This window comes from Balaenoptera ricei, chromosome 19 (assembly GCF_028023285.1).
Source record: "Balaenoptera ricei isolate mBalRic1 chromosome 19, mBalRic1.hap2, whole genome shotgun sequence".
Classification (NCBI taxonomy): domain Eukaryota; kingdom Metazoa; phylum Chordata; class Mammalia; order Artiodactyla; family Balaenopteridae; genus Balaenoptera; species Balaenoptera ricei.
The window spans coordinates 6,851,538-6,875,407 of NC_082657.1; the positions used below are offsets into that span (position 1 = coordinate 6,851,538).

The 23,870-nt window shown below is 52.3% G+C and overlaps 3 protein-coding genes and 1 long non-coding RNA gene across 4 annotated transcripts in view; 3 read left to right on the top strand and 1 right to left on the bottom strand.

Moving 5' to 3' along the window:
* The first annotated feature begins 685 nt into the window (after positions 1 to 685).
* On the top strand, positions 686 to 4,234 carry LOC132353149 (uncharacterized). Its single transcript, XR_009498959.1, has 3 exons — positions 686 to 1,706; positions 2,072 to 2,165; positions 2,870 to 4,234. It is a non-coding gene; the product is annotated as an uncharacterized LOC132353149 (long non-coding RNA).
* On the bottom strand, positions 3,827 to 7,666 carry ATF5 (activating transcription factor 5). The gene is made up of 3 exons (XM_059904119.1): positions 7,587 to 7,666; positions 6,035 to 6,331; positions 3,827 to 5,160 (listed from the first exon to the last, which is right to left on the bottom strand). The coding sequence occupies exons 2-3, from the start codon at positions 6,210 to 6,212 to the stop codon at positions 4,496 to 4,498; spliced, it is 843 nt and encodes a 280-aa protein (XP_059760102.1). The 5' UTR covers positions 6,213 to 6,331; positions 7,587 to 7,666; the 3' UTR covers positions 3,827 to 4,495.
* NUP62 (nucleoporin 62) overlaps positions 7,573 to 23,870 on the top strand; it is a 31,775-nt gene continuing 15,477 nt past the window's right edge. The window contains exon 1 of the mRNA XM_059904109.1: positions 7,573 to 7,661. The gene's annotated coding sequence lies outside the window, so the exon portion shown is untranslated. The remainder of the gene's footprint in view (positions 7,662 to 23,870) is intronic.
* The window catches only part of IL4I1 (interleukin 4 induced 1), a 45,450-nt gene continuing 29,182 nt past the window's right edge, over positions 7,603 to 23,870 (top strand). The window contains exon 1 of the mRNA XM_059904107.1: positions 7,603 to 7,661. The gene's annotated coding sequence lies outside the window, so the exon portion shown is untranslated. The remainder of the gene's footprint in view (positions 7,662 to 23,870) is intronic.

Consider the following 23,870-nt stretch of genomic DNA (forward strand, 5'->3'; position numbering starts at 1 on the left):
TCCATGGGTCTTATCTAAGTCATATGGGGAAGGGTGCTTCTTTGCAGTAAGCCACTTCCTGGAAAACAAAAGTTGGGGGTGGGTGCAGGGCAGGGGATTTCTTCTGTGTTGTCCAGATGCATAAGGCTCAGGTAAATGTCAGCACTGTCACAAATAAATATGCTTTACTGTCGGGTGGAGAAGGGCAAAACCTGCCCCTTAGGACAGGTCAGCCCTCAGGTGGAATTTCAGCCCCAATTCACAACACTTGGCTGGCCCAAGTGTCGAGACTCGAATTTAAGTAGAAATAAATACGAATACAGCAGTTCTCACCCTTTTGGGTCTCAGGGACCCCTTTGCACTCTTAAATAAATAACAGAGACCCCAAAGAACTTTTGTCTGCATGGGTTATATCTATCAATATTTATAGTCCCACGTGCCAGCACTCAAACCCAGCCAAAATCCAGAGTGGGACTTGAAACCACAGTCTTTTTTTTTTTTTTTTTTGGCTGTGTTGGGTCTTCGTTTCTGTGCGAGGGCTTTCTCTAGTTGCGGCGAGCGGGGGCCACTCTTCCTTGCGGTGCACGGGCCTCTCACTGTCATGGCTTCTCTTGTTGCGGAGCACAAGCTCCAGACACGCAGGCTTAGTAGTTGTGGCTCACGGGCCCAGTTGCTCCGTGGCATGTGGGATCTTCCCAGACCAGGGCTCGAACCCGTGTCCCCTGCATTGGCAGGCAGATTCTCAACCACTGCGCAACCAGGGAAGCCCCCCACAGTCTTTTAATTGAGATCACACACCTGGTCTCAGAGGACTTAATGAAGCTCAGGTTCTTGATGTTTCATTTCAGAAAAAATTCAGTGAGAGACAAAGTGATAGGTAAGAAGTGGAATTATTTAGAGAGAAACACAGTCCGCAGACAGAGTGTGGACCATCTCAGAAGGCAAGAAGCCCTGAAATATGGGGTGGTTAGTTTTTATGGGCTGGGTAATTTCACAGGCTGAGTGGCAGGATTATTCCAAGTATTTTGGGGAAGAGGCGGAGATTTCCAGGAGTTGGGCCACTCCCCACTTTTTGGCCTTTTATGGTCAGCCTCTGAACTGTCATGGCCCTGGTGGGTGTGTCATTTAGCATATGCTAATGTATTACAATGAGCATATAATGAGGCCCAAGGTCCACTGAAAGTCAAATCTTCTGCCATCTTGGACCTGGTTAGTTCTAACCAGTTTTTGTCATGTCCTATGGTTATGTCATCCTTTTAAAGGTTGTGCCCTGTTCCTTTCCTTCCTGTTTCAGTTTTATCAATTAAAATTGCAAAACTTTTAAATCGAGAATACACAAACACATATTCCATTAGCCGTCAGAGTAACGATGTCATACATCACATAACCTCTGGAAAATTCCAGAGAGAGAGAGAGAGAGGGAGAGGGAGAGGGAGAGAGGGAGGCAAATAACATCTTACAATTACTATGAAAATAGTTTTAACTTTGTAAAATACCTGAAAGTGCCTTGGGGACCCTGAGGTCCCCAGACAGCATTGGGAACTGCTGGCCTAGAAGCCCCTGTGTCCCTGTATTCCTGACCCTGGCTGACTCTCCTAGTTCTATCTTAATGACCAGACTCCCTAACATCCATTTTCCCCTTTTCCTTTTGGTAAAAGGACCACCTAGGCTCTGGCTGAGAAAATGACCACCCATCTAGAGACTACATTTCCCAGGCTCCTTTGCAGGTAGGTGTTCCCACGTGACAAATTTCCAGCCAAAGGAAAGGAGCAGAAAAGATGTGGAAAGCTCCCAGCTCACATCCTTAAAAGGAGGGTCCTTAAAAGGAGGCTGCTTGCTCTCCAGTATCTCTTTGCCCTTTCCTGCTTGCCGTAACAAAGTTATAGTGATGATGACTTGGGTTCAACCGTCTTGAAGAGGCTGACACTTTAGGAGAATGGTTCCCAAATTGTGGTCCCCAGACCAACTGTAGCTGCAGCAGTGGCACCTGGGGCTTTGTGAGAGAGGCAAATTCTCAGGCCCCATCCAAGACCTGCTGAATCAGAAACTCTGGGGCATGGGGCCCAGGACTGTGTTTCCATAAACCCTCCAGGGGATTCTGATGCACAATCAAGTTTGAGGACCAGAGCTGGGAGATGTGGAGCAACAAGATAGAAGGAACCTGGGTCCATGGATCACCTCAGCAGGTAGGGCCGACCTACTCCCTGCCCCATCTACCAGTGTGGATATTTACATGAGAAAATCAATCCATCTCACTAAAGCCTCTGTTATGTGGTCTTTGGTAAATCAAGTCAATACCTTAATTGACAGTATATTTGAATACACTCCTTGATTCTTTTTGAATTAAAAATTTTAGGCTTACACCACACAACCATCAGGAATGGCTACTATTGGGTTGGCCAAAAAGTTCGTTTGCGTTTTTTCCATGATGAACCTTTTGGCCAACTCAATATTTTTAAAAAAAAAAAAAAGGAAAAGAATAAGTTGGCAAGGATTGGAGAAACTGGAACCCTTGTGTACTGTTGGTGGGAATGTAAAATGGTGTAGCCACTGTGGAACACAGCTGGGCATTTCCTCAAAAAATTAAAAATAGAATTACCATTTGATTCAACAATTCTACTTCTGGTTGAAACTTGAGGACCTTGAATGGTACCTCATATAAGTGGAATCATACACTATCTTTTGTGACTGGCTTATTTCACTTAGCATAATGTCCTCAAGGTTCATCCATGTTGTAGCATGTGTTAAAATTTCCTTCCTTTTTAAGGCTGAATCATATTCCATTCTTACAGCTAGGAGTACCCATGTAACATAGCTCTAGACAATGAGATGTAAGCAGAAATCTATCAGAGTCAGCTAGGACAAATTTGACTTCCTGTCTCAAATTTAGATACAATGCCTGGAGCTGCGGCCTCCATCCTGTGACCATGATGTAAAAGCCAAGAGAATCAGAGAGACCTCGGTAACAGCAGCACCCACCCTCTAGACTTCTGTGGAAAAAACTTACGTGCGCACCACTGATGGGCAGGTCTGCTGTTACTTGCAGCCAAAAGCATTTATAACTAATACACTTGGTCAAGTTATATCACCTCTGTCTCCCCAACCGGAATGTAGCTTCCACAGTGGCAGAAAACATGACTTTGTTCACCACTATGTGACCAGCCCTTCCTCTCCCAGCCAGCGCCCGGCAGACACCACACAGATGGAATGAGTGTTTGTGGTTATTCATCCAAAACCTAACAATACCTTCCTTTTGGGTTGACTGAAATAATCATGCAAAATGCTTAAAATAGCACTTGGTACACAGTAAGCCTTCAAAACACAGATGTAGCTGAATGTCTCCGCCATGGCTACCAGGCCACCTCCCACTTCCTCCCGACTTCCCCTGGGAAGCTTTGCTCAGACAGCTGGCTCTTCATCACAGGGTACCCCACAACTGTGCTGCAGCCATCCAGCCCCTTTTGGTGTCACCCTTTTTGGTGACAAGGACCACGGGGAGCTTGCACCTTTGGCTATTCTCTCTTTTCCCTGTCTACGTAAGTAACAAATGGAAGCTAAAAGTGGGTCTTGTACCTTTACCAGTCAGTCAGTCCCATCTTGGCCTTGACCGTGTGTCGGTGTGTGTGCTTGACCGTAAGTATTATGTTATTTCCGTTACTATCATTATCATCTTTGGTCTAAGACTGCCCTCCGAGCAACTTCTCCTCTCAAAGACAAGACGCACAGCCAGAGGAAATTCTTCATTTTATTTCCACTCACAACCCCCAGAAAGGATCAGTCCCCGCCCTCCCTCACCTAGATGCAGCCCCTCCCCCAGCACCTTCACAAAACACTGATTTCCTCCCAGAGCTAAAATGAACACCCAGTCACCCATTATGGCCATTCCCCTCACCCGCCCACCTCCCCAGCTGCCCACTTATCCACCTGCTCTGTGAACTCGGCCACCTTTTGGTTCCACCCCCAAATGTAGTTCCCCAAGGTCACTTGGCTTATTTTGCTTGTATTCTACGGGCACCTTTCTTAAAGCCCTCCCTGACTTAGTCTCCAGATGGCTTCCCTGTCCTCCTTTGCATAGACGTTCTGCAGAGATTCCTGGCCTCACTTCCCTGCTTGAGAGACCAGGTTTCCAAGCTCTCCCCTGCCCCCCCAATTCCCCATGGGCCTCTGTTCCTCAGCTGTTAGTTGAAGGGTATAGATGTTGACTAAGGCCAAACATTCCATGATTCTGGGGAGGGAGGAGGGGAGCAAATTCAGAATGGACAGGAAAGGAGGCAAGGATAAAAGGGGAGGGGGGGAGGGAGAGGGAGAAGGAGGAGGAAGGGGGGAGGAGGGGGAGGGGAGAGGGAGGGAGAGGGAGAAGGAGGGGGAAGGCGGGAGGATGGAGAGGGGGAGGGGGAGGTTTGGAAGGCAGCCAGAGGCAGGGGGATGACTGGGGACCTCCCACCTCAGCCCCAGAAACAGAGTGAGCCACAGCTGAAGACCAGCACCCCCGCTATGGCCTGAAGACCCCGCCCAGCTAGCTGCTCCGGGTCCTCTGGCTTCGAGCCTTGTACACTTCGATGAGCAGATCCTTGACGTACTGGATCTCCCGCTCCACCGACTCAGCCCTCTCCCTCAGCTCCCGGTTCCGGGCCTCCAGCCCCTGGCACTCGCCCTCCAGGGCCTCGCCCTCTGCACGCTTCCTCTGGCGGTACCTCAGAGCTGCTGACTTGTTCTGGTCTCTCTTCTTTTGCTTGCGGTCCCCTCGGGTGGCGGCAGGATTGGGGTAGGGGGTGGGGCGGGAGGGTTGAGGGGGAGGAGGAGGGGGTTGCGGTGGGGGGGACAGGGGCGCCAACCCCGAGTCCCCCTGCGCGGCCTCACTGCGGCAGTAGATGGCCAGCAAGTCGAGGGTGTCCGGGTCAGGGGTCGGGGGGAGGTCAAAGGTGGGCAGGGGGAGGGGGAGGGAGAGGGAGGGTGCCGGTGCTGGCTGTGTCGGGGGTGGGGAGGACGGTGGGAGGAGTGGGGCATCAAGGAAGAAGTCTTCCATTTGCTCCAGCTCCTTCTTGAGGAGGGAGGCCATAGCTTCCAGGTCAGGTGGTGGTGGGGAAGGTGGGGGGAGGGCACCTGAGGGCAAGGGGGTCTCCAGAGGGAGGAGGGCTGTAAAGTCGACCCGCTCGGTCATCCAGTCAGAGAAGCCGTCGCCTGGAGGATTGGAGAGGGACAGAAAGTTCCTTGAGTTCCTAATCCTCCACCCAGCCAGGTCCCACTCACAACTACCTCATTCGTCCCATTCGTTGAGTAAAACCACCAACCAGCCAATCAGTCAACCAACCGATCAACGAATCATCAAACCAGTCAACAGACCAACAGACCAGCCAACTAACCGACCAATTAGCCAAACAATCAATGAACCAGTCAACCAACCAATGACCCAAACAACAAAACAGTCAACCAGCCATTTCTTCAACCATTCCAACATCCTCTTTACTGATTAGCCTGCATCTGTGGTTTCTTGATTTACCCTCTAGTTTACTTGGAAACGGCAAACTAAATCACACATAAACACACCCTGTTTCATCTTTAATTAATTATTGAAAACCCACTATGTACCAAGCATTTGGGATACACTAATGAATAAAACACTTCCTGCCTCAGGAGCTCTGCCTATGCTGTTTCCTCCACCTGAAAAGCTCTTCCCTTTTCATGGCTCATTCCTTACCATTCTTTAGGTCTCAGCCAAAATGTTACTGCCTTGGAGAGGGTTTCCTGGCTCCCCGCTCTAAACGTGTCCTTGTTGTCATTTTTAAGCTCAGCTACTAAGTGTTTCCCACGTATCCCCATGCATCATCATTTAATATGTCTCTTGTCTGTCTCCCCAGTAGAGTGTGAGCTCCAAGAGGGCAGGGATCATGTCAGTCTTGTTTCCAGCTGTATCCCCAGCACCTAAGACAGTGCCTGACATATTATACATGCTCAATAGATACTTACTGAATGAATGAAAAGTGAATGAATGAATTCTTCTCCCCTGCCCCCCACAGCCCAGCTCACCCCACCTCCATTCTTTGCCTGCCCTTACCTGACAGGGGCTCTCCCCCCCCTGGAAGCCCGCCCTCCAGGGCTCCCCCAAGGACCTCATAGGGGCCCAGGGGGGCAGGGGCCAGGGGGAGTTTCCCATAGTCTACGAGCCAGCCCAGCCCGCTAGCTGGGAGCAGGGTCCTGTCCAGCTCCAGCCCCAGGGTCGCCAGGAGTGACATGGCTGCAGCACGGGCGTTGGGCACGGATGGCAATGGAGAAGGCTGCACCAACAACTGGGAGGAGGCTCTGGAGGTTACTCAGCTGGACGAAGACAGGCACCAAGACACAAGTGGAGTACCTACGAGTGTGACACAAAAGTGAGTGGGTCGGGGCCAGCCTCACCTACTGCCAAAGCCACGGGGAAACCAAGCCATACCCCCAGGGCCCCGGGATTCCTTGCCCTTTCAGAATTCTAAATCTGCCCTTTCTTTCCCCAAATCTGAGCCCCACCCACTCCCAAGGGAATTCTCTTTAGGCCCGACTTACTTTTCTTCAGAATTCCCCAGACCCAATTCTTCCAATACAGAAACCTTATGGTCTCCCAGGGGAATTTCCTTAAGTCCCTCCCACCTACTGCATAATATTCCGTTTCATTAAAAAAAAACCTCAATCCCAGGGGAATTTTCTTGCAGCCACACCTCTTCCTCTAAAATACAACCTTTAGGCCCCACCTCCTCCCTAGAGTCCATCTCAAATCTCTTCCCAGGGGAATTCCCCCCTGTCCCGCCCCTTCATCAATGTCATCCATTCGAATCCCACCCTTCCCTTTGAATTTTGCGGTGATCGCCACTGTCCCTCCAAGTCCCGCCCCCATCCCCTCAGCTAACGGTTTTCTTAGTCCCGCCCCTTCTCACGGTGTGTTACCCCCCCCCCTCCAGCCCCACCCTCCGTGACGCCTCTTATCCTAGCTCCATCCCCTTAAACGGGTCGTTTCTAAGTCCCGCCTTCTCCCCTGTCAATCTAAACCAGCCCCCCCACCCCCAGCAGGTGCCTGAATGAAACTGAGGGAAGATGAGCAAAGTGGAGGCGGCGGGTGGAGCCTGCAGGCAGAGAACAGCTCCCCACTCTCCACCATCCACACGCGGCTCTCTCGCCGAGGGCTAAAGCGCATGCTCCACCGCCGGAGCGGCCCCATTGCTCCCTCAGGCCTCCGCCCTCCTGGGGGTCAGTGCGCACGTGCGGCTGCTTACTGCCCGCTCTTTGCATAGAAATACTACCGCTGGTGGACAGATGCGCATGAGCAATCGCTCGCAGACTCATTCAGGGCGGGGGGGGGACCACCACCCCCTCTGGGAACTAGTGCGCAGGCGCAAACGCACAGGGGCTGTCTTTAAACACCAACATTGTCTGGAAGAACGCACCCTCCCCCCCCCCCAATCGGGCCGAGTGCGCATGCTCGATCGCGCGCGAACGGCCCGTCTTCCCTCTTCTGCGCCTGCGCGACCGTGATTCCTCAGTCTCGTCTCCCTACCCCCCAGGTCTGGTCGTGAGGGCCGCGAGCTTCGAAAGGGCGGGAAAGGCCGTTGGAGAGGGAGAGGCGAGCGGTTACTCACTCCATGGCTGCGCAAAGGAGAGGCGGCGGCGGCCTCGGCTGAAGAAAGAAGGCAGGAGCGGAGAGCGCAGGCGCGGTGAGCGGGGAGACTGGCCGGGGGCACAGAGGGGTCGCGGCTACAGAGCCATGGCCGGGGCTACGCGGGCTGAGGTGGCGTCGCGGTAGTGTGAGGAGAGATCATGATCTGAGGATGGGGAATGAGGCGACCCCGGGGACTGGGGACAGATATACCGGGGGTGGCGCAGCACGGCCTGCCCGGATCCTTCCGCGCCCCGCCCCGCGCGGCCTCAACCGTGCGGCGGGCCTCACCGCCCGCCCTCGGGGATCCCGGGATCCGGCCCCCTCCTCCTTCCGACCCCGGGAGTTCGGGCCTCTCCTTTCTCTGACCTGTGGATCTAGCCCCGCTTTCCTCCCGACCTCGGGGGTTCCGACCCTTCTTTTCCTCTGACTCTGGGGTCCGGCCCCATCCTCCCTGTGGTCCGGGGTCCGGTTCTCTGCTCCCTCTGATTTGGTAACTCGGCCCTTCCTCTTCCCTGAGACCCGCACTAGTTTATTTCTCCTTTCCTTTCCCCTGCTTCGCGAATTTCCGGTCAGCCACATGTTGATCTCTTTATCCTTAACTGCCGTCCCACGGTGAGAACAACACTTTTTGTGGCTTAGAATCTGGCGTGAGTCACAGAGCACGCTCCGTTCAAATCAGAGACCGGCGAGGGTGGCCTTGGGCAAATAACTTAAATTCTCTAGCCTCTTAGATAGGGGATTATTTGTAAAGTAAGGAGAATAATCAAGTGTACCTGGTGGGGTCGTTTGTGAGAAATAAGTCCATTCCCGTGAAACCCAGATCCCACCACCTACATGCTCGCTCAGCCTCTTTTATGATAAGTAGGAGGGAACTCTGGGCCCCAGCGTCAACCGTTCCGAACCCCGTGGCCGGAGCCCCAGACACTTAAACATGCAACACTTGCTAATAGGTCGTTCTTGTGTTTCCTTCACCCCTCCAAGGTGATTTCCAGCCATCCCCGCCCTCTCCCATTCACATGATGGACGCTCAGCCCCATCTTGGTGCAGGGAGTCTGTCATCGCCCTCAGTCTTATCTTTTCTCCATCCCCTGCCTACCTCTCCTCAGCCCTTATCCTTAGCACTCCTTTCAGGCCCGTTGGTTCATTCTTCCTGTCCCTGCCCCTCCCCTAGACTTCCTTTCGAAGGATCCTCTACCTCGGCTGCCCCCCCCCACCCCGCCCGCTGCCACTAGATCAGTCTTCACACTCTGCCAGAAAGAGGGAGATCTGTACTTCCATTGCTTAAAGAGATGGGTCTTCCTAGCCATCCCCTCCCCCTGCACTGGACCCTCCACCAGCCCCAAGTGGATGTGGGTCTTTCCTGTGCAGCAGAAACCCCTCCTTTTCCCACCCTGCATTCATCCACATCAGGACCTTACACCTGGAGTTCAGCTTTTCATCACTTTTGTGGTGCTTATGAGACTGAATCAAGATCCAAAGAAGGTGGGGGACCCTGATCTTGAGCGTTATCTGGGAGTGAAGACGCACAGGTTTTTTTTTTTTTCCTTCCAAACGCGTGTGCTCTTTTTTACGCATGTCCCAGTTTTATTGAGATATAATTGACATGTAGCACTGTATAAGTTTAAGGTGTGCAACATAATGATTTGACTTACATACCTCGTGAATTTATTACCACAATAAGTTTAGTGAACATCCGTCACCTCCTACAGTTACAACACTAAAGAAATAGAAAAAATACATACGTTTTTCCTTGTGATGAGAACTTTAGGATTTACATTCTTAACAACTTTCATATACAGCATATAGCAGTGTTGATTATATTTATCGTATTGTACATTATATCCCTCGTGCAGGCTGCTGTTGCGTACAGGAAGTCTTCCACGGGATCTGACCGTGTTCCCTTAGGATACTTACTGTCCACTCTGCCAACTCTTGCCCTATAGGGGCTACGTTATTACCAAGGCAGCATGGAGTAGTGGTGAAGAGCACAGTCTCTGGAGCCAAGTTGTTGGGTTCAAACGCTGAGTACACCCCACTTACTAGCCAACTGGCAATTTCCCTTCCCTGTGCCTCGGTTACCATTAACAGTACCAGAATAAAGCATGGAGTTGAGTTAATAGAAACGTACTGATATACGTGGCCGTTAATAGTACCTGCTTCTTAGTACTGTTTTGAGGATTAAATGAGTTAATCCAGGTCAAGTGCGCTTAGACTAGTGCTTGGGACACAGTAGGTGCTACATAAGGGGTTTTTATTATTACTGTTACTGAGGTGGGTATGTTTTATCTCCATTGCTAAGCAGTAGTGCTTTTTTTTTTTTTTTAAAGGAGAGTTTTCCCTTTCCTTTGGTTTTTTTTTTTAATTAATTAATTAATTTATTTATGGCTATGTTGGGTCTTCGTTTCTGTGCGAGGGCTTTCTCCAGCTGTGGAGAGTGGGGGCCACTCTTCATCGCGGTGCGCGGGCCTCTCACTGTCGCGGCCTCTCCCGTTGCGGAGCACAGGCTCCAGACACGCAGGCTCAGTAGTTGTGGCTCACGGGCCTAGTCGCTTAACGGCATGTGGGATCTTCCCAGACCAGGGCTCGAACCCGTGTCTCCTGCATTAGCAGGCGGATTCTTAACCACTGCGCCACCAGGGAAGCCCAGCAGTAGTGCTTTTAAAGTTCTTTTAAGTAAGAAGTAAGGACCGACTTCCACTCCTCTCAGTGTAGATATTTGAGCGATAGCAGGTGGGATTAGGGGAGTCTTGGACAGGCCGCTGGCAGTGAGGGGGCACAGTCACTCCCCAGTCTTCTTCGAAAAGACCTTCTAGATTATAACAGGTGGACTAGGTAGAGTATTTTTCTTTAAATAAACTTTTTATTTTGGAATAATTGTAGATGTACTGAAAGGCTGCAAAGACAGTGCAGAGTCCCCTTATACCCCTCATCCAGTCTCTGTCACTGGACATCTTGCATTACGCTCGTACATTTGTCACAGCTCAGGAGCCAACATCAGTACGTTTCTATTACCTAGACGCCACCTTGTCTTCTGATTTCACCAGTTGTTCCCTAACGCCCTTCCTTTGTTCCAGGATCCCCTCCAGGATGCCGTCTTGTCTTACACTTAGTCGTCGCGTCTCTTTAGCCACCCTTGGTCTGCGAAGGCTTTTTAGACTTTCCTTGTCTTTCATGACCCTGACAGTTTTGAAGAGTGCAGGTTGGATATTCTATGGAATGTCCCTCCATTTGGTTTTGTCTCATAGACGGGGATTATGGGGTTTTGAGAGGATGACCAGGTAAGATAATTTTTTAATACCTGGGAATGAACTTAGTGTGGGAATCTTGCTGCCAGTAGATTGCAGTGTTTGCTGACTGAGAAGACCCTGGTCCCCCTGTCCCAGCCCCTTGTGCCTTTTTCTCTCTCCATCTGTTGGGTCCCATAGAGTTGAGTTCTGGTGCCAATTACCCCACCCACGCGGCCTGACTCAGTCCTGCAGAGCTGGTGCCAGCTTGCACACTGAGCTCCCTAGCCCTTCAGGGCATATTCGAATTTATGGGCGGTGGGTCATCAGTGGTGCCTGTGAGCCCAGGTCTTGGCACCCTGAGCCCTCTCCCCACGCCCACCTCTGGACCTATTGCCCATCCAGGACTCAGATGCCTTGGCCTCCCCCAGCTTCACAAAGTCCTCTGGGGTCCAGCTGCCCCAGGCCCTTCAGCTCCTGAGCTGGGGCTGGGAGCATGGGTGGGGCTGCTGGGGACTCTTTTTCAGTGCGGAGGAGCCAGGCTTGGGGAGTGAGGTGGCAATTGCAGGCAGGTTGCATCACCCTGGCTGTTTGATGGGGAGGGGGAGCGGGGGGATTCTCTGGGGGCCCCCCTGCGCACCTGGCAACGGTTCCTGGTTAGTGGAGCCCTGGATTGGAGAGAGGCCCCAGCACAGCAAGGGAGGGGTTTGGGGAGGGGGAGAGAGAGCAACCTGTGCAGGACCCTGAGAATCAGGCTCGATGCCAAGAACTACCAAGAACAGACTCAGATCACAGAGGCTGACCCGCTCAGCTTGCAGGGGGCAAGGTGTCGTGTGCAGTCACACTGCTGGTTAGAGCCCGGGCCTCCGCCATACAGCTTCCAAAGCCCTGCTGGTCCCAGGGAGAGCCTGTCCGCTCTCAGATGTGTGGGGTCCCTGACCCCCAGCTCAGGATGTAGCCTGCTGGGAGGCCACCAAGCCTGGACCTTCACCTCGGGTCTGCTGCTGCTCACAATTGCCAAATTGTATTGATTGTGACCTGCCCCTCCCCATCCCCTGTCCCAGAGGAGGCCCTCCTCACCTGTCCTATCGCAGAACCTCAAACTGGTCTCCCAGTCAAGGTGACGGGCCTGCCGTGATGGCAGAGGCACCGAGTTTTCCATCAGATGGACCCAGGTTTCAATCCCAAGCCCATACCACCTAGTTCTGGCCAAGGGTGCACACGAGGCCCTTACTCTGCCTTGGCCTCAGCTGCCTTCTGAAAAGTGGCTCAGATCACTTCTCAACCTTTTGGCTAAGATCAAGTGAAAAGTGGCTCAGATCACTTCTCAACCTTTTGGCTAAGATCAAGTGAAAAGTGGCTCAGAGCCTTGACTCTGGAGCCAGCCTGCTGGGTTCATATTCCCAACGCCACTTATTTGACCCTCGGCAAGTGACATCTTCTCTCTGTGATTTAGTTTCCTCATCCATAAAATGGGGATAAGATGACCCACCTCCTGGGATTATTGTGAGGATTAAATAGGTAAATGTATGTAAAATTCCTAGAACGGAGCCTGCCTAATTATGAGCATTCATTATTTCTCTTTAAGGCTTAGGTGCTGAGGGGATTATATGAAATGATGTAGGTAAAGCCCAGCTCTCACTAAGAACTCAAGGTCAACCCATGTTTGTTTCTCTTCGTATTCCTACCCCACTTTGTTCTGCTTTCAGAGCCACCTCGAAGGCAGACGTCTGTGTATGTGACTGTTTCCCTGAGCACTTAGAGGGTAAGTCAGGACCCTCCTCATTCCCAAGAATCATTCCTCACAGCCCCCAGCCCTGTGCTGTAGCCTCACTAGGCATCAGTTCTTTTTTTTTGGCCGTGCTGTGGGGCATGCAAGGATCTCAATTCCCCGACCAGGGATCAAACCCGTGCCCCCTGCAGTGAAGCACGGAGTCCCAACTGCTGGACCACCAGGGAAGTCCCGCATCAGTTTATTTTTAAATGAGTTGCTCAGGCACAGAGACTGGGGAATTCAATCCTGTGGCCTCTGAGGGGGCACTAGGGCAGGTGTCTGCGTCATGCAGGCCAGGAGGGCAGAGGTTGGGGGTGGGCGTCTTGGCAAACAAGGGCCGGAAGGCCAAGGCCAGTTCAGCTGGGGAAAGGGCAGTGCAGGGGCCAGGCACACAGAACACAGGTCTGCCACGTGGCCCAGCAGCTCAGAGTCCTCCAGAGTCCCTTCCCTCCCCTCGCTCCTGCTACATCTTCCTCAGCAGAGGTAGCCACAGCTCTCAGAGCCTGGCGAGGCCCCATACTGCTGCACCAGCTCCAGCACCCTCGATGGTCATCTTCTGTTTTCATTTCCTGTGACCACTGTAACAAATTGCTGCAAACTTAGTGGCTTAAAACAACATGCGTTTATTCCCTTTCAGTTCTGGAGACCAGAAGTCTAAAAGGGGTCCTTCTCGAGGCTCTAGGGGAGAATCCATTTCCTGGCCTTTTCCAGCTTCGAGAGGCTGCCTGCATTCCTTGGCTCGTGGCCCCTTCCTTGAATCACTTCTACCTCTGCTTCCATCATCATGTCCCCTATCTCCTCCTTTGATACTCTTGCCCTCCCTCTTATAAAGACCCTTGTGATTACGTCAGGGCACACCCCAAAAATCCAGGATAGTGTCTCCATCTCAAGATCCTTAATTTAACCACGTCTGTAAAGTCCCTTTTGCCGTATAGGGTAACGTTCACAGATTCTAAGGACTAGGATGTGGACATCTTTGGGAGCGTTGTCCATCCTACCACGCCTCCTCTCTCGGAGCCTCAGTTTCCTCATCTGGGAGCTAAAGGCTAGCGCCAGCCCTGGCATACCCCTCCCTCATGTGCCCATAGGGAGTGGACAGGGTAAACTGAAGGTAATTGACAGCATAGTGTCCTGGAGCTCAGGACACATCACTTACCACCGTGTGGCCTTCAGCAAGGTGCTGTGCCCCCACGTGCTGCATCAGAAGAGCAGGGACAATAGCAGAGGGCAGTGGTGAGGACCAGAGATAACGTGTGAAAAGGCCTGGAACGATGCCTGGCTCCGCGAGCGAGCTGTCCCCGCAGGCACGGGTGCTGCTCAGGGTCGGCCCACGTGCCCTGCAACAATGCCGGCCTGGCAGCACAGAGCTTCGGGTTTTATAGAAGTGAGAAATCCAGACTTTTCCATGAGATCCAAGTTTTAAAAGGTTGGTGAGTCACTCAGAGAAACCTCAACAAACCACGAGTGTGGATAGGCTGGGGCCGAGGGCCCTCCCTGACCTTTGTGTGCAGTGATTCCCACCCCCCTACTCCCAACCCCACATCTGTCATCCTCTGCTCAGAGCAGAGAACTAAAGGAACTGAGGACTCCTCGGTGCAGGGCCACACACACCCCCGAGCTGCTCCCCCCACCCCCCACCGGACTGACCCAGCTTGAAAGGGTGCCGGCCTCACTTAGACTCTGCCCAGCCTATGTGCAGTTGGGGAGGGCAGTGTTTGTGGGGAGTAGGGAAGGGGGTCTCTAGGGAATCATCTGGGAAGGTTGGGTTCCTGCTGAAGGGGGGCTGGTGTCCTTCATCAGCCATCCATGCCCCCAGGACCACCAGTACATGTAGTCAAACCATTTGGGTTTCTTGCTTGTCGCAGCTGCGGGACCACCCACCTTGGGGGCCCATGGGGCAGCTCAGGAAGGGGGTGTCAGAGAGGACTTCTAGGGTCTGGGCTGGGTTAGGTGACTGGGGAGGGTTCAGGGAAGAGGGGTTTTGCTCTGGATTGGAGGCCGGCAGGGAGCAGGGGCAAGTCTGTGACCAGCATCCTTTATCAGTGGAGTTGATGCTGTGCTTAGTTAAGAAGCAGCCATCAGCTCTGAGCCAGGAGAGTGATGTTTGGTCACCTTTGTGCTTTGGACAGCGTGTTTCTGTCTGTGTTGAGACGTGTCAAGATCCATCACAGTCAGGGTGGCCTTGCCTGATGTGTTCTGTTAAGTTGTTTATGCCCAGCAGGAGAGTAGCAGGGCCAGCTGTCAGGGCTGCTCTTCCCTTTCTCACAGCCCACCTGCTCCTCGTGCCCAGTGGGGGATGGGAGGTGGAGGGCAGCTGCAGCGCAGCCTGTGCCCCTGCCTTGAGGTGGGCCTTGGAGGCGCCACACCCCCAGGTTTGCTTGGGCACAAAGGAAAGTTGCAGGGCCTGAATGAACGCGGTTGGCACCCATTGGGATGGCCAGTCATAGGGGGAGCCGAGGGAGCAAGAGAGGGGGTTTGAGGCAGAGGCAGGGAACCACAGCAGGAACACGTCACAGGCCTGAGAGGTCCCCCAGGACTGCCCCACGGGGGGCTTTGAGGGCCAGCAGCCAGCAGGGCCCCAGACCTCAGAGCTGTTAGGTTTGTTCAGTAGCCCTTTGCCCGTCTTCTCCTGCCCGCCCCCACCCAGAGCAGGAACAGATTCCGGCAGGGGCCGGGGGGAACGCGGGGCAGGAAAGAGCAGCTGAGGCCCCCACTTCACTCCAAGCCGTCAGGAGTCTAGCCTGCAGTGGGGGAAAGCAGACGGCACCGAATTGGATTTGAGAGTGAAACCTGCACCACTAAATTAGTCTGGAAGGTGACAGAGATGGCCTGGGATGTCATTAGGGAACAGGAAGGGGGTGCTGGACATGGCACGCGATGGGGGGGCGTAGTGGTGAAAAGGGTCACACTGGAGGGGCTCCTGATGCCCCAGCTTAGCTCTGGGGCCAGACAGCCTCGGTCAGTCCAACCACCTGGGCGACTTTGGGCAGGTTACTGAAGTTCTCTTGACTTCAGTTTGCTCATCTGTAAAATGGGAACGCTGGTAGTTCCTGCCTCTTTGGGTTGTAGTCAGTACAGGTAAAGCACTACAAACAGGGCACGGCACATAATAAGTGTCCAGAAGTGTTAGTGCGGTGGTTGATACCCAGGGATAGGTAGGGGCTGTGATTGGTTCTAATCTCAGAGTCAAAGCCACCCTGCCCCCCACCTCTGGTGGTTTTCACCTGGTTCCCAGAGAAGCCATCTCCATGGCAACTGCCTCTGCCACAACCTGGACCTTTGCCTCCCTCCCCCACTGACATCACTGCCTCTCCCCTGGGACACTGGTGTTGATTACAAGAGAGAGGCTGGGGAGGGAGCACAGGTGGTGTGGTTCTGTCTACAGAACACGTGTCCACCTGTGGTGCTCTTAAAGTCCCTTGGCCCTGGTGCTTCAGCCCCTCACTGAGTCTTGTATCTGTGGTGTATCTGTGCCAAGCTGCGTTTCCACTGGAGCCCCTTGTTGGCCTCAGCTGACTGGAGCATTTCAACTACAGTCTCCTCCCCAACCCATTCTCAACCAGCTGTACTCATCCCCGCAAGAAAGTGTGATCCTATCTTTAGAAGCAGCTCTGCCCAGCCCCTGCCTTCTCAGCCCCTCCCTGGCATCCCATGCTTGGTTGGTTGGTTTAATGGCTTTGTTGAAATACTGCAAAAAAAAAGCATAATTCACCTCCGTTTATTAAAGTGTAAAATTCAGTGGTTTTTATACATTCAGAGTTGTGTACTCATTACCACAATCTAATTTTAGAGCATATTTATCACTCCAGAAAGAAACCCCGTACCTCTTAGTGGTCGTTCTCCATGCTCCCATCCCTAGGCAACCACTAACCTGCTTTCTCTCTCTGTAGATTTGCCTATTCTGGACATTTCATATGAATGGAATCATACAATAGGTGGCCCTTTGTGTCTAGTTTTCTAGGTTCATCTGTTTTGTAGCATATGTCGATACTTTATTCCTTTTTAAAGCTGCATAATATTTCATTTTATCCATTCATCAATTGATGGACATTTGGGTTGTTTCTGCTTTTGGGCTGTTACGGAATATGTGTGTACTAGTTTTGTATGGACATATGTTTTCATTTCTCTTGGGAGATACCTAGGAGTAGAATTGCTGGATCATAGGATAACTCTGTGTTTAACCTTTTGAGGAACTGCCGTACTGTTTTCCAAAGTGGCTGCACTATCTTACGTTCCCACTAGCGATGAGGGTTCGAGTTTCTCCACATCCTAACCAACACTTGATATTGTCCACCTTTTTTGTTATTGTCATCCTAGCGGCACCAGTGAACTGGTATCTCATTGTGGTTTTGATTTGCATTTCCCGACGGCTAACAGTGCTTTTCCCATGCTTATCACCCATTTGTGTATCTTCTTTGGCATCTTGTGGTTTTCACACAGGGCATTTAACACTGTTCTTCAAGGCAGCCCTTGCCCATCTGAGCTTTTGCCTGGAATGACCTATTGATCTAACCCCTTCCCACCCTGACTAACTCCTCCACATCCTTCAAAACAGGCTGAAACATCCCTTCCTTCTCTAGGACAGTGTCCTTGCCCCTCCCCTGGGCTTCCAGTAGGTTCTAACCAAAGCTCTTTCATAGTGTCTACCTGTCGTCCAACAATTTATCTCTTTGTTACCCTCAGTAAACTCTGAATTATTTAAGGGCAGGAACCTTGTCATATCCTGACTTTGACATTTATGTTGACATTGAGCACGTTACTTAACTCTAAAAGGGAGATGCTAATGGCACCTACCCTGTGGTAGAAGCAGTGAGAAGTAAACCAATTAGTATATGGAAAGCACTTAGAATAGTACCTGGCACAAAGCAACCTGGATCTGTTTATTGGGTTAACAAGCATTTGCTGAGTGCCCCCAGTGACCAGCAACTGTCACAGACATTGGGGTACAGCAGTGGAGATCACGGACCAAAATCCTGCCCTTCATGGAGCCATCGTTCTAATGGGGAGACAGACAACAAACGAGGTCTGTAAATGGAATATATTGTATTTCAGATGATGCTGGGTCCTAAGGATAGCTGGGGAAGACCTCACTGAGTAGGTGACATTTTAGCAAAGACCTGAAGGAGGTAAGGGAGTGAGCTATGGGGCCATCAGAGTGTTCCAGAGAGAAAACAGCAAGTGCAAAGACCCTGAGGCAGGAGTGCTTTAGGCGTGTGTGAAGAACAGCAAGAAGGCCTGTGGGGCTGGAGTGGAGTGATGGAGGCAAAGGGTGGTTAGAGATGGGGGCACCTTTTGGCTGTTGGGAATAATGCTGCTGTGAATGTTTGTGCACAGGTTTTTGTTTGACTACCTGTTTTCAATTCTGGTAGCTTTTCCTTCATCACATTTATAACACTGGGTTTTTGAGGACGGGTGGCCATGCCATATTGTCTTTGTTTGCCCAGCCCAAGGCCTGTCCTGTCCTAAGTCTCAGTGGATGTTTGTTGACTGAATGAATGAGGTATATTTGTGAATTACCCAACACATGCCGACATACAGTGGTGCTGAATGGTTGGTGCTTTTATCATTATTATTTTTTTAATGCAGTTCATACATCAGGTTGGCAATACCTTCCTAATTTCAGGTGCTGGCAGGTTGTAGGGAAATGGTTGTCTCAGGCACTGCCAGTTAGAATAAAAGCACATACAGGCAAGTTGGAGGGCAGTTTGGTTGTCCCTAGCAAAACCAGAATGCAGGTACCTGTGGCCAGCAGTTCTTCTGGGATCTGCCCTGGAAAAGTGTCTGTGCCTGTGCCCGAGAAAGCATGAGTGAGCGTGCTTGTTGCAGTATTGTTTATAATAAAGAAAAAATCAGGAGCATTCTAAATGTCCATCAGTAGAGGCACGGATAAATAAAATGTGGTCTAGTCACACTGTGGACTGGTTTACAGCAGCTAGAAGGAGAGGAAAACCTGTTGAAAACGCTACAAATTTTGGAGTGACACATGCAGTATGATCCCCTGTGTAGTAGAGAAAACATATGAATAAAATCCTTTCCTCTGGCTATGAAGGTACGCACAAGTACGTAGATAAGAGATACACAGCGGCTTTTAACCGGGGTGCCTCATGGGTGTGGGGACCAGGATCAAGGATAGTGACCAGGGGATGCTTAGCTTTGTTGGTGGTGGCCAAAACAATATTTTAAAGAGAGGACTGATGTATTGATTGTGTAGTTAAAATTTAAATGTTAAAAATGCAGTTAGGGGGACTTCATTGGTGGTCCAGTGGTAAAGACTGTACTGCGCTTTCACTGCAGGGGGCACGGGTTCCATCCCTGGTCAGAGAACTAAGATCTCACATGCAGCACGGCCACACACACACGCACACACACACACACGCAAAATGCGGTGAGGTAGAGGGGGAAAAAATATCTTTCAGTACAAGAGAAGGAAACAAAACAGTTCTTGGCAAAAAAGGTAAGGGACCCAGTACCTGAGTAATCCTCAGATCTCATCCAGTCCTATTATTTTATATTAAGAGTGCTTCTAGAATCTTCCTTAAAAATCTACTCCTCTGGTTGTTTCCTGACTTTTCCACATACGTCTAACCTGATTCGTTTTCCCCATGGGGAAATTTGCTGTTTGTCCCCCCACCTGAGCTCCTTCAGGTGCAGGTTTGGGCCTCAGGAGTGAGAAGGAGAATGTAATTGCTCTTTAGCCGTGAGGTGACTTCTTGGGGTAGAGAGAGTATTTTCCAGTGAAAGAAGGAAGAAGAGGGATGACTGAGAACCTCTGAGACCAAGAAGTGTTTAGGTACCAGCTGGAGGCAACCCGAGGAGCAAACAGCCGAGGGGTGCAAGGCAGTCCCCCTGTGAGAGCGTTTCCTCCTCCATCCAGTGAGGATGATGAGCCTGCTTAACATGACTTCTAAGGTATAGTCAGTGAAGAAGCAGAGTGCAGAATAGTGCTCCTGGCATATGCAGCCTTTTGTGTACAGCGGGGGAGAGTGCAAACTGCATTTACTTAAACGCATTGAAAATCTCTGGAAAGGGACTTCCCTGGTGGCACAGTGGTTTAGAATCCGCCTGCCAATGCAGGGGACACGGGTTCGAGCCCTGGTCTGGGAAGATCCCACAGGCCGCGGAGCTACTAAGTCCATGCGCCACAGCTACTGAGCCTGCGCTCCAGAGCCTGCGAGCCACAACTACTGAGCCTGTGCGCCTAGAGCCCTTGCTCTGCAACAAGAGAAGCCACAGCAATGAGAAGCCCGCGCACCGCAACGGAGAGTAGCCCCCGCTCACCGCAACTAGAGAAAACCCACGCGCAGCAATGAAGACCCAACACAGCCAAAAATAAATAAATAAATTTATTTATTTATTTTTTTATTTTTAAAAAGAAAAAAAGAAAATCTCTGGAAAGAGGCAAAAGAAACTTAAAAGCTTGTCTGCAGGGAAGAAAGATAGCTGTGTGGGGCAGGGGAGGATCACAGAGACCGTGGAAGTCCCTCTTATACCTTTGGAACATAGAACCATGTGAACAAACTATCTCTTCACAAAAAGAATTTAATTTTCATTTTAAAAAATGACCAGTATGTCATTGGGTGGGTTGGGAAATGGAACACATGTGACAGTGTCTCTTGGTCAGTTAGTATGCAGGGACATTTAGGGATCAGTTCATGTGACCAGGACAGGCAGTGAGGCTTTCCACATCCCCTCCCCTCCCCACAGCAGACAGACAGACACACCTCCTGTTTGTCCAGACAGGTCTCTAATGCTTAACATGGGTTCGTTATATTGATACCTGGGAGGGTGAGAAACCTGCAGTGTGCCCATCCACAGGGAGGAACAGGCCCGAGGAAATTAGGGCCGGAACCCCAGGCGGCTTAAGGAGGTGAGAGGGCAGTTGAAAGCTGCATCTGCCTGGTCTCTGTCCCACCCTCGCAGCTGGGGAGCCTTGTGCTGGGGAAGAGAGATGGCCTTTACATGGAGGGGAGCGCTGAGGTTTCCCTGCTGCAGACTGGCTTAGAAAAGCCTCTCTGCCCCTCTCAGGGGCTCCGTTTCCTGTGCCTGGGGTTGGCCGGGCCCACCAGGCAGGGTGGTTGTGTAAGAGCCAGACAGAGTGGCCCAGGTCACCACCGGCCCCCGCCAGGCGACTGCTGGCGTCTTGCCCCACCCCACCTCCCAGCAACCTGGGCAAGTCTTTCAAAACGTAAATCAGATCCTGGAACTTCAGAACTCTCTCGAGGCTTCACGCCGTGCTCTGGTCTGGCCACACTGGCCTCCTCGCCGCTCTGGAGCCTGAGACTCTGCCTTGTCTAAGGTCTGGTTGGCAAGCTGCTCGTCGCTGATCAGTTGATTTCCATTCTTGAAGGGCAGGCTCTCTGGGCTCATCCGTTCCCTGAGGTTTAGAGGGGTTTTCTTTGACTCAAGGGAGAGTAGGGGATCCGATTCAAGAGAGATTTAAGAAGCAAGAGTCAGTGTCTCACATGTTGGTGAGACAACCCAGAGGAGATGATGGTGGGGGGCAGGGGACAGGGAGTCCCTGCACTAACACAGCAAAGGTACCGGCCGGGCCGGGCCTTTGAGCCTCAACGGGCATCACATTTCCCCAGGCAGGGCCGCGCCCAGCAGCGCTGGGCTGGGCTGATGACGACCAGGGGCAGCGGTTCCCTCAGTCTCTGATTTCCTGCCTTGTCTCTCCCATGTCTTCTCCCCTCCTCTGGTCTCTCTGAGCCCGTGGCCACACTTCCTCCAAGTCTTAAATAAATAGCTAATTCCAAAGGGAAAATGTAGTTGGTACAGGCAGCTCCTGCCCTGCCTGGGCACTGTCTGGGCTCAGCGTTGTTGGCGCCACCAGGTGGCTGTGGGCAGAATGCCAGGAGCGGTTGCTGCCGTTACTTCCCAGAACCGCATTAATTTAACATTTCCTGGGTCCCGAGGATACACCAGACACGGTGCTAAGTGCTTGACACGGATTAGACCATTTCATCTTCACAGAGACTGTATGATTCTGGAGCCGTCATCCCCTTTTTTCAGATGAGGAAACTGAGGCCTGGGGGATGAACTTAGAACTAAGATCCCAGGGCTAGGAGTGGAGGAGCAGGCGCTCGGGCCGACAGGCTGCAGCGCCCACTTGTCGTTGCTGGGCTGTGTCCTGCCGGGCGACTGGCAGAAGAGGATGGGCAAAGTCCTCTGTGCGCAGAGCTCACGGAAGTGCACGGCTGGCCTTCTCATGACCGCTGCAGGCCTGCTGCCCTCCTCCCGGCCCATCAGTGGACTAGACAGACCTGGGCCCCATTAAGGAGCCATGGCACATGGAGTCCTTTGGCTGGACTCGTTGCTGCCCCCAGTGAAAGAGAGTTTCTGTTACGAAGGAAGGGGTGGATGTGGGGCAGCTGCCTCTGCCCCGGTGGATGAGCCTCGTGGTGGGAGAGTCACTTCTGAGGTGAGGAGGTGACGGGCCGCGGTGGGGCTGGGAGGGAAGCGGGGTCCCGGCTTTGTGTCCGGTGTGTGGGCTGGCTGCCAGTCTGCTTCTGTGACCCGGCCCTCGACCCCACTCCCCCTCAGCCTGCTGCTCCGGCCGTAGCTGTGCAGAAGCTGCCCTGGAGCTGTGTCTCTCCCTCGGCTGCTCGGCCGCGTGTCCGCCCAGAGCACCCCACTCCTCCATTAAGACTTAATTCTGACATCTCCCCCTCCCCTGCCCCAGAAGGAGCTCGATTCCCTTCTTGGGACTAGTGTTCGCCGCTGTGTGACCTTGAAGAAGTGACTTCACCTCTCTGAGCTTCTTTCCCATCCAGGAAGGGTTCAGTGTGCTGCTTGCTCCCTAGTGCTCCTGGCCGGGTACCGCTTACATAGGTGGCACTCAGTAAATGTAGTTAGTATCAGTTCTCAGGCCGTCGGTCAGTCACAATTATTTATTGGGTGCCTGCTGCATGCCAGGCACTGCTCTACGTGCTGGGGGTACAGCCATAAACAAAACAGAGGGAAATCCCGCCCTGTGGGGCTGACACCGTCACAACCGCAAGCCCTCCTTGCTGCTCCCAGGCCACCCTGGCCCTCCCCTCCGTCATACGTGGCCTGTCGTTGCTGGGTGTCACATCCACGCCCCGAAGAGGTCGCCCCAGTGGCCGGGGATGTCTGGATTTTCAGGATCACAGCTGTTCTTTCCCCACTAGCTCCGCAGCTGCTAGGGTCCCGCGATCGCAACACCCCTGTGTCCTCGGCCCCGACGCACAGAGGCAGGCCTGCCCTGGCTCCATCGCCCCTCCCTCCTGCCCCTTTCTCAACCCCAACTCCAGGATGTGTTTCCCATCCATTTCTCTTTATTGAGTTCCGCCCTGTTCTTTATTTGTCCCCCACCCCTGTATTAGTTTCCTATTGCTGTTGTAACAGGTTACCACGAACTTAGCGGTTTAAGACAACACAAATATTTCCTCTTACAGTTCTGGAGGTCAGAAGTCTGAAATGGGTGCACAGGGCTGTGTTTCTTCTGGACACTCGGGGAGACCCTGGGTGTTGCCTTTTCCAGCTCCTAGAGACCACCTGCTTTCCTTGGCTCATGGCCCCTTCCTCTGTCTTCAGAGCAGCAATGTAGCAGCTCTCGGAACGTTCTTCCACGGTCACGGTCCCTCTGGCTGTCCTCTTCTGCCTCCTGATTCCACTAAGAACCCTCGTGATTACATTGAAAGCCCACGCAGATAATTCAGGATCATTTCCCCATCTCAGGATCCTTAATCACATCTGTGAAGTCCCTTTTTGCCATGTGAGGTCACGTATTCACAGGTTCTGGGATTAGGGTGTGGACATGTCTCAGGGCTGTTATTCTGTCCACCACACACAACCCCTCCCCCATACCCTTCTTAATCTTTCTTTTCCTCTTGGTCCAAGGCTGAGGTCCCCCCATATTCATTCCCAAACACCCCTGTTCCTGGTGTCTAAGAAAAGGGGCTGGGGTAGGAAGGGAGGGAAAGGAGAGCCCAGGGCTCAGTAACAGTGCCGCCTGCCTGCCCTCCAGCCACACTGGCCTCCTGCTGTCTTGGTCCCACCCCAGGACTTTGTTCTGGCTCCTCCCTCTGGTCTCAGATGCTCTTCCCTCTGGCCGCCTCTGTTAATCCCCTCACCCCTGCGCCGGGCCCCCTCTTCCCCTTACCTTGCCCCACTTGGTCTTTTCTCCGTGACACTGATCCTCTTCTAACACGCCATGTAATTTCTCTGTTGTGTCTTGTTTTCCTGTTTGTCTCCCCCGCTGGAATGTAGCTCCACGAGAGCAGAGACTCCTCTGTCTCATCTA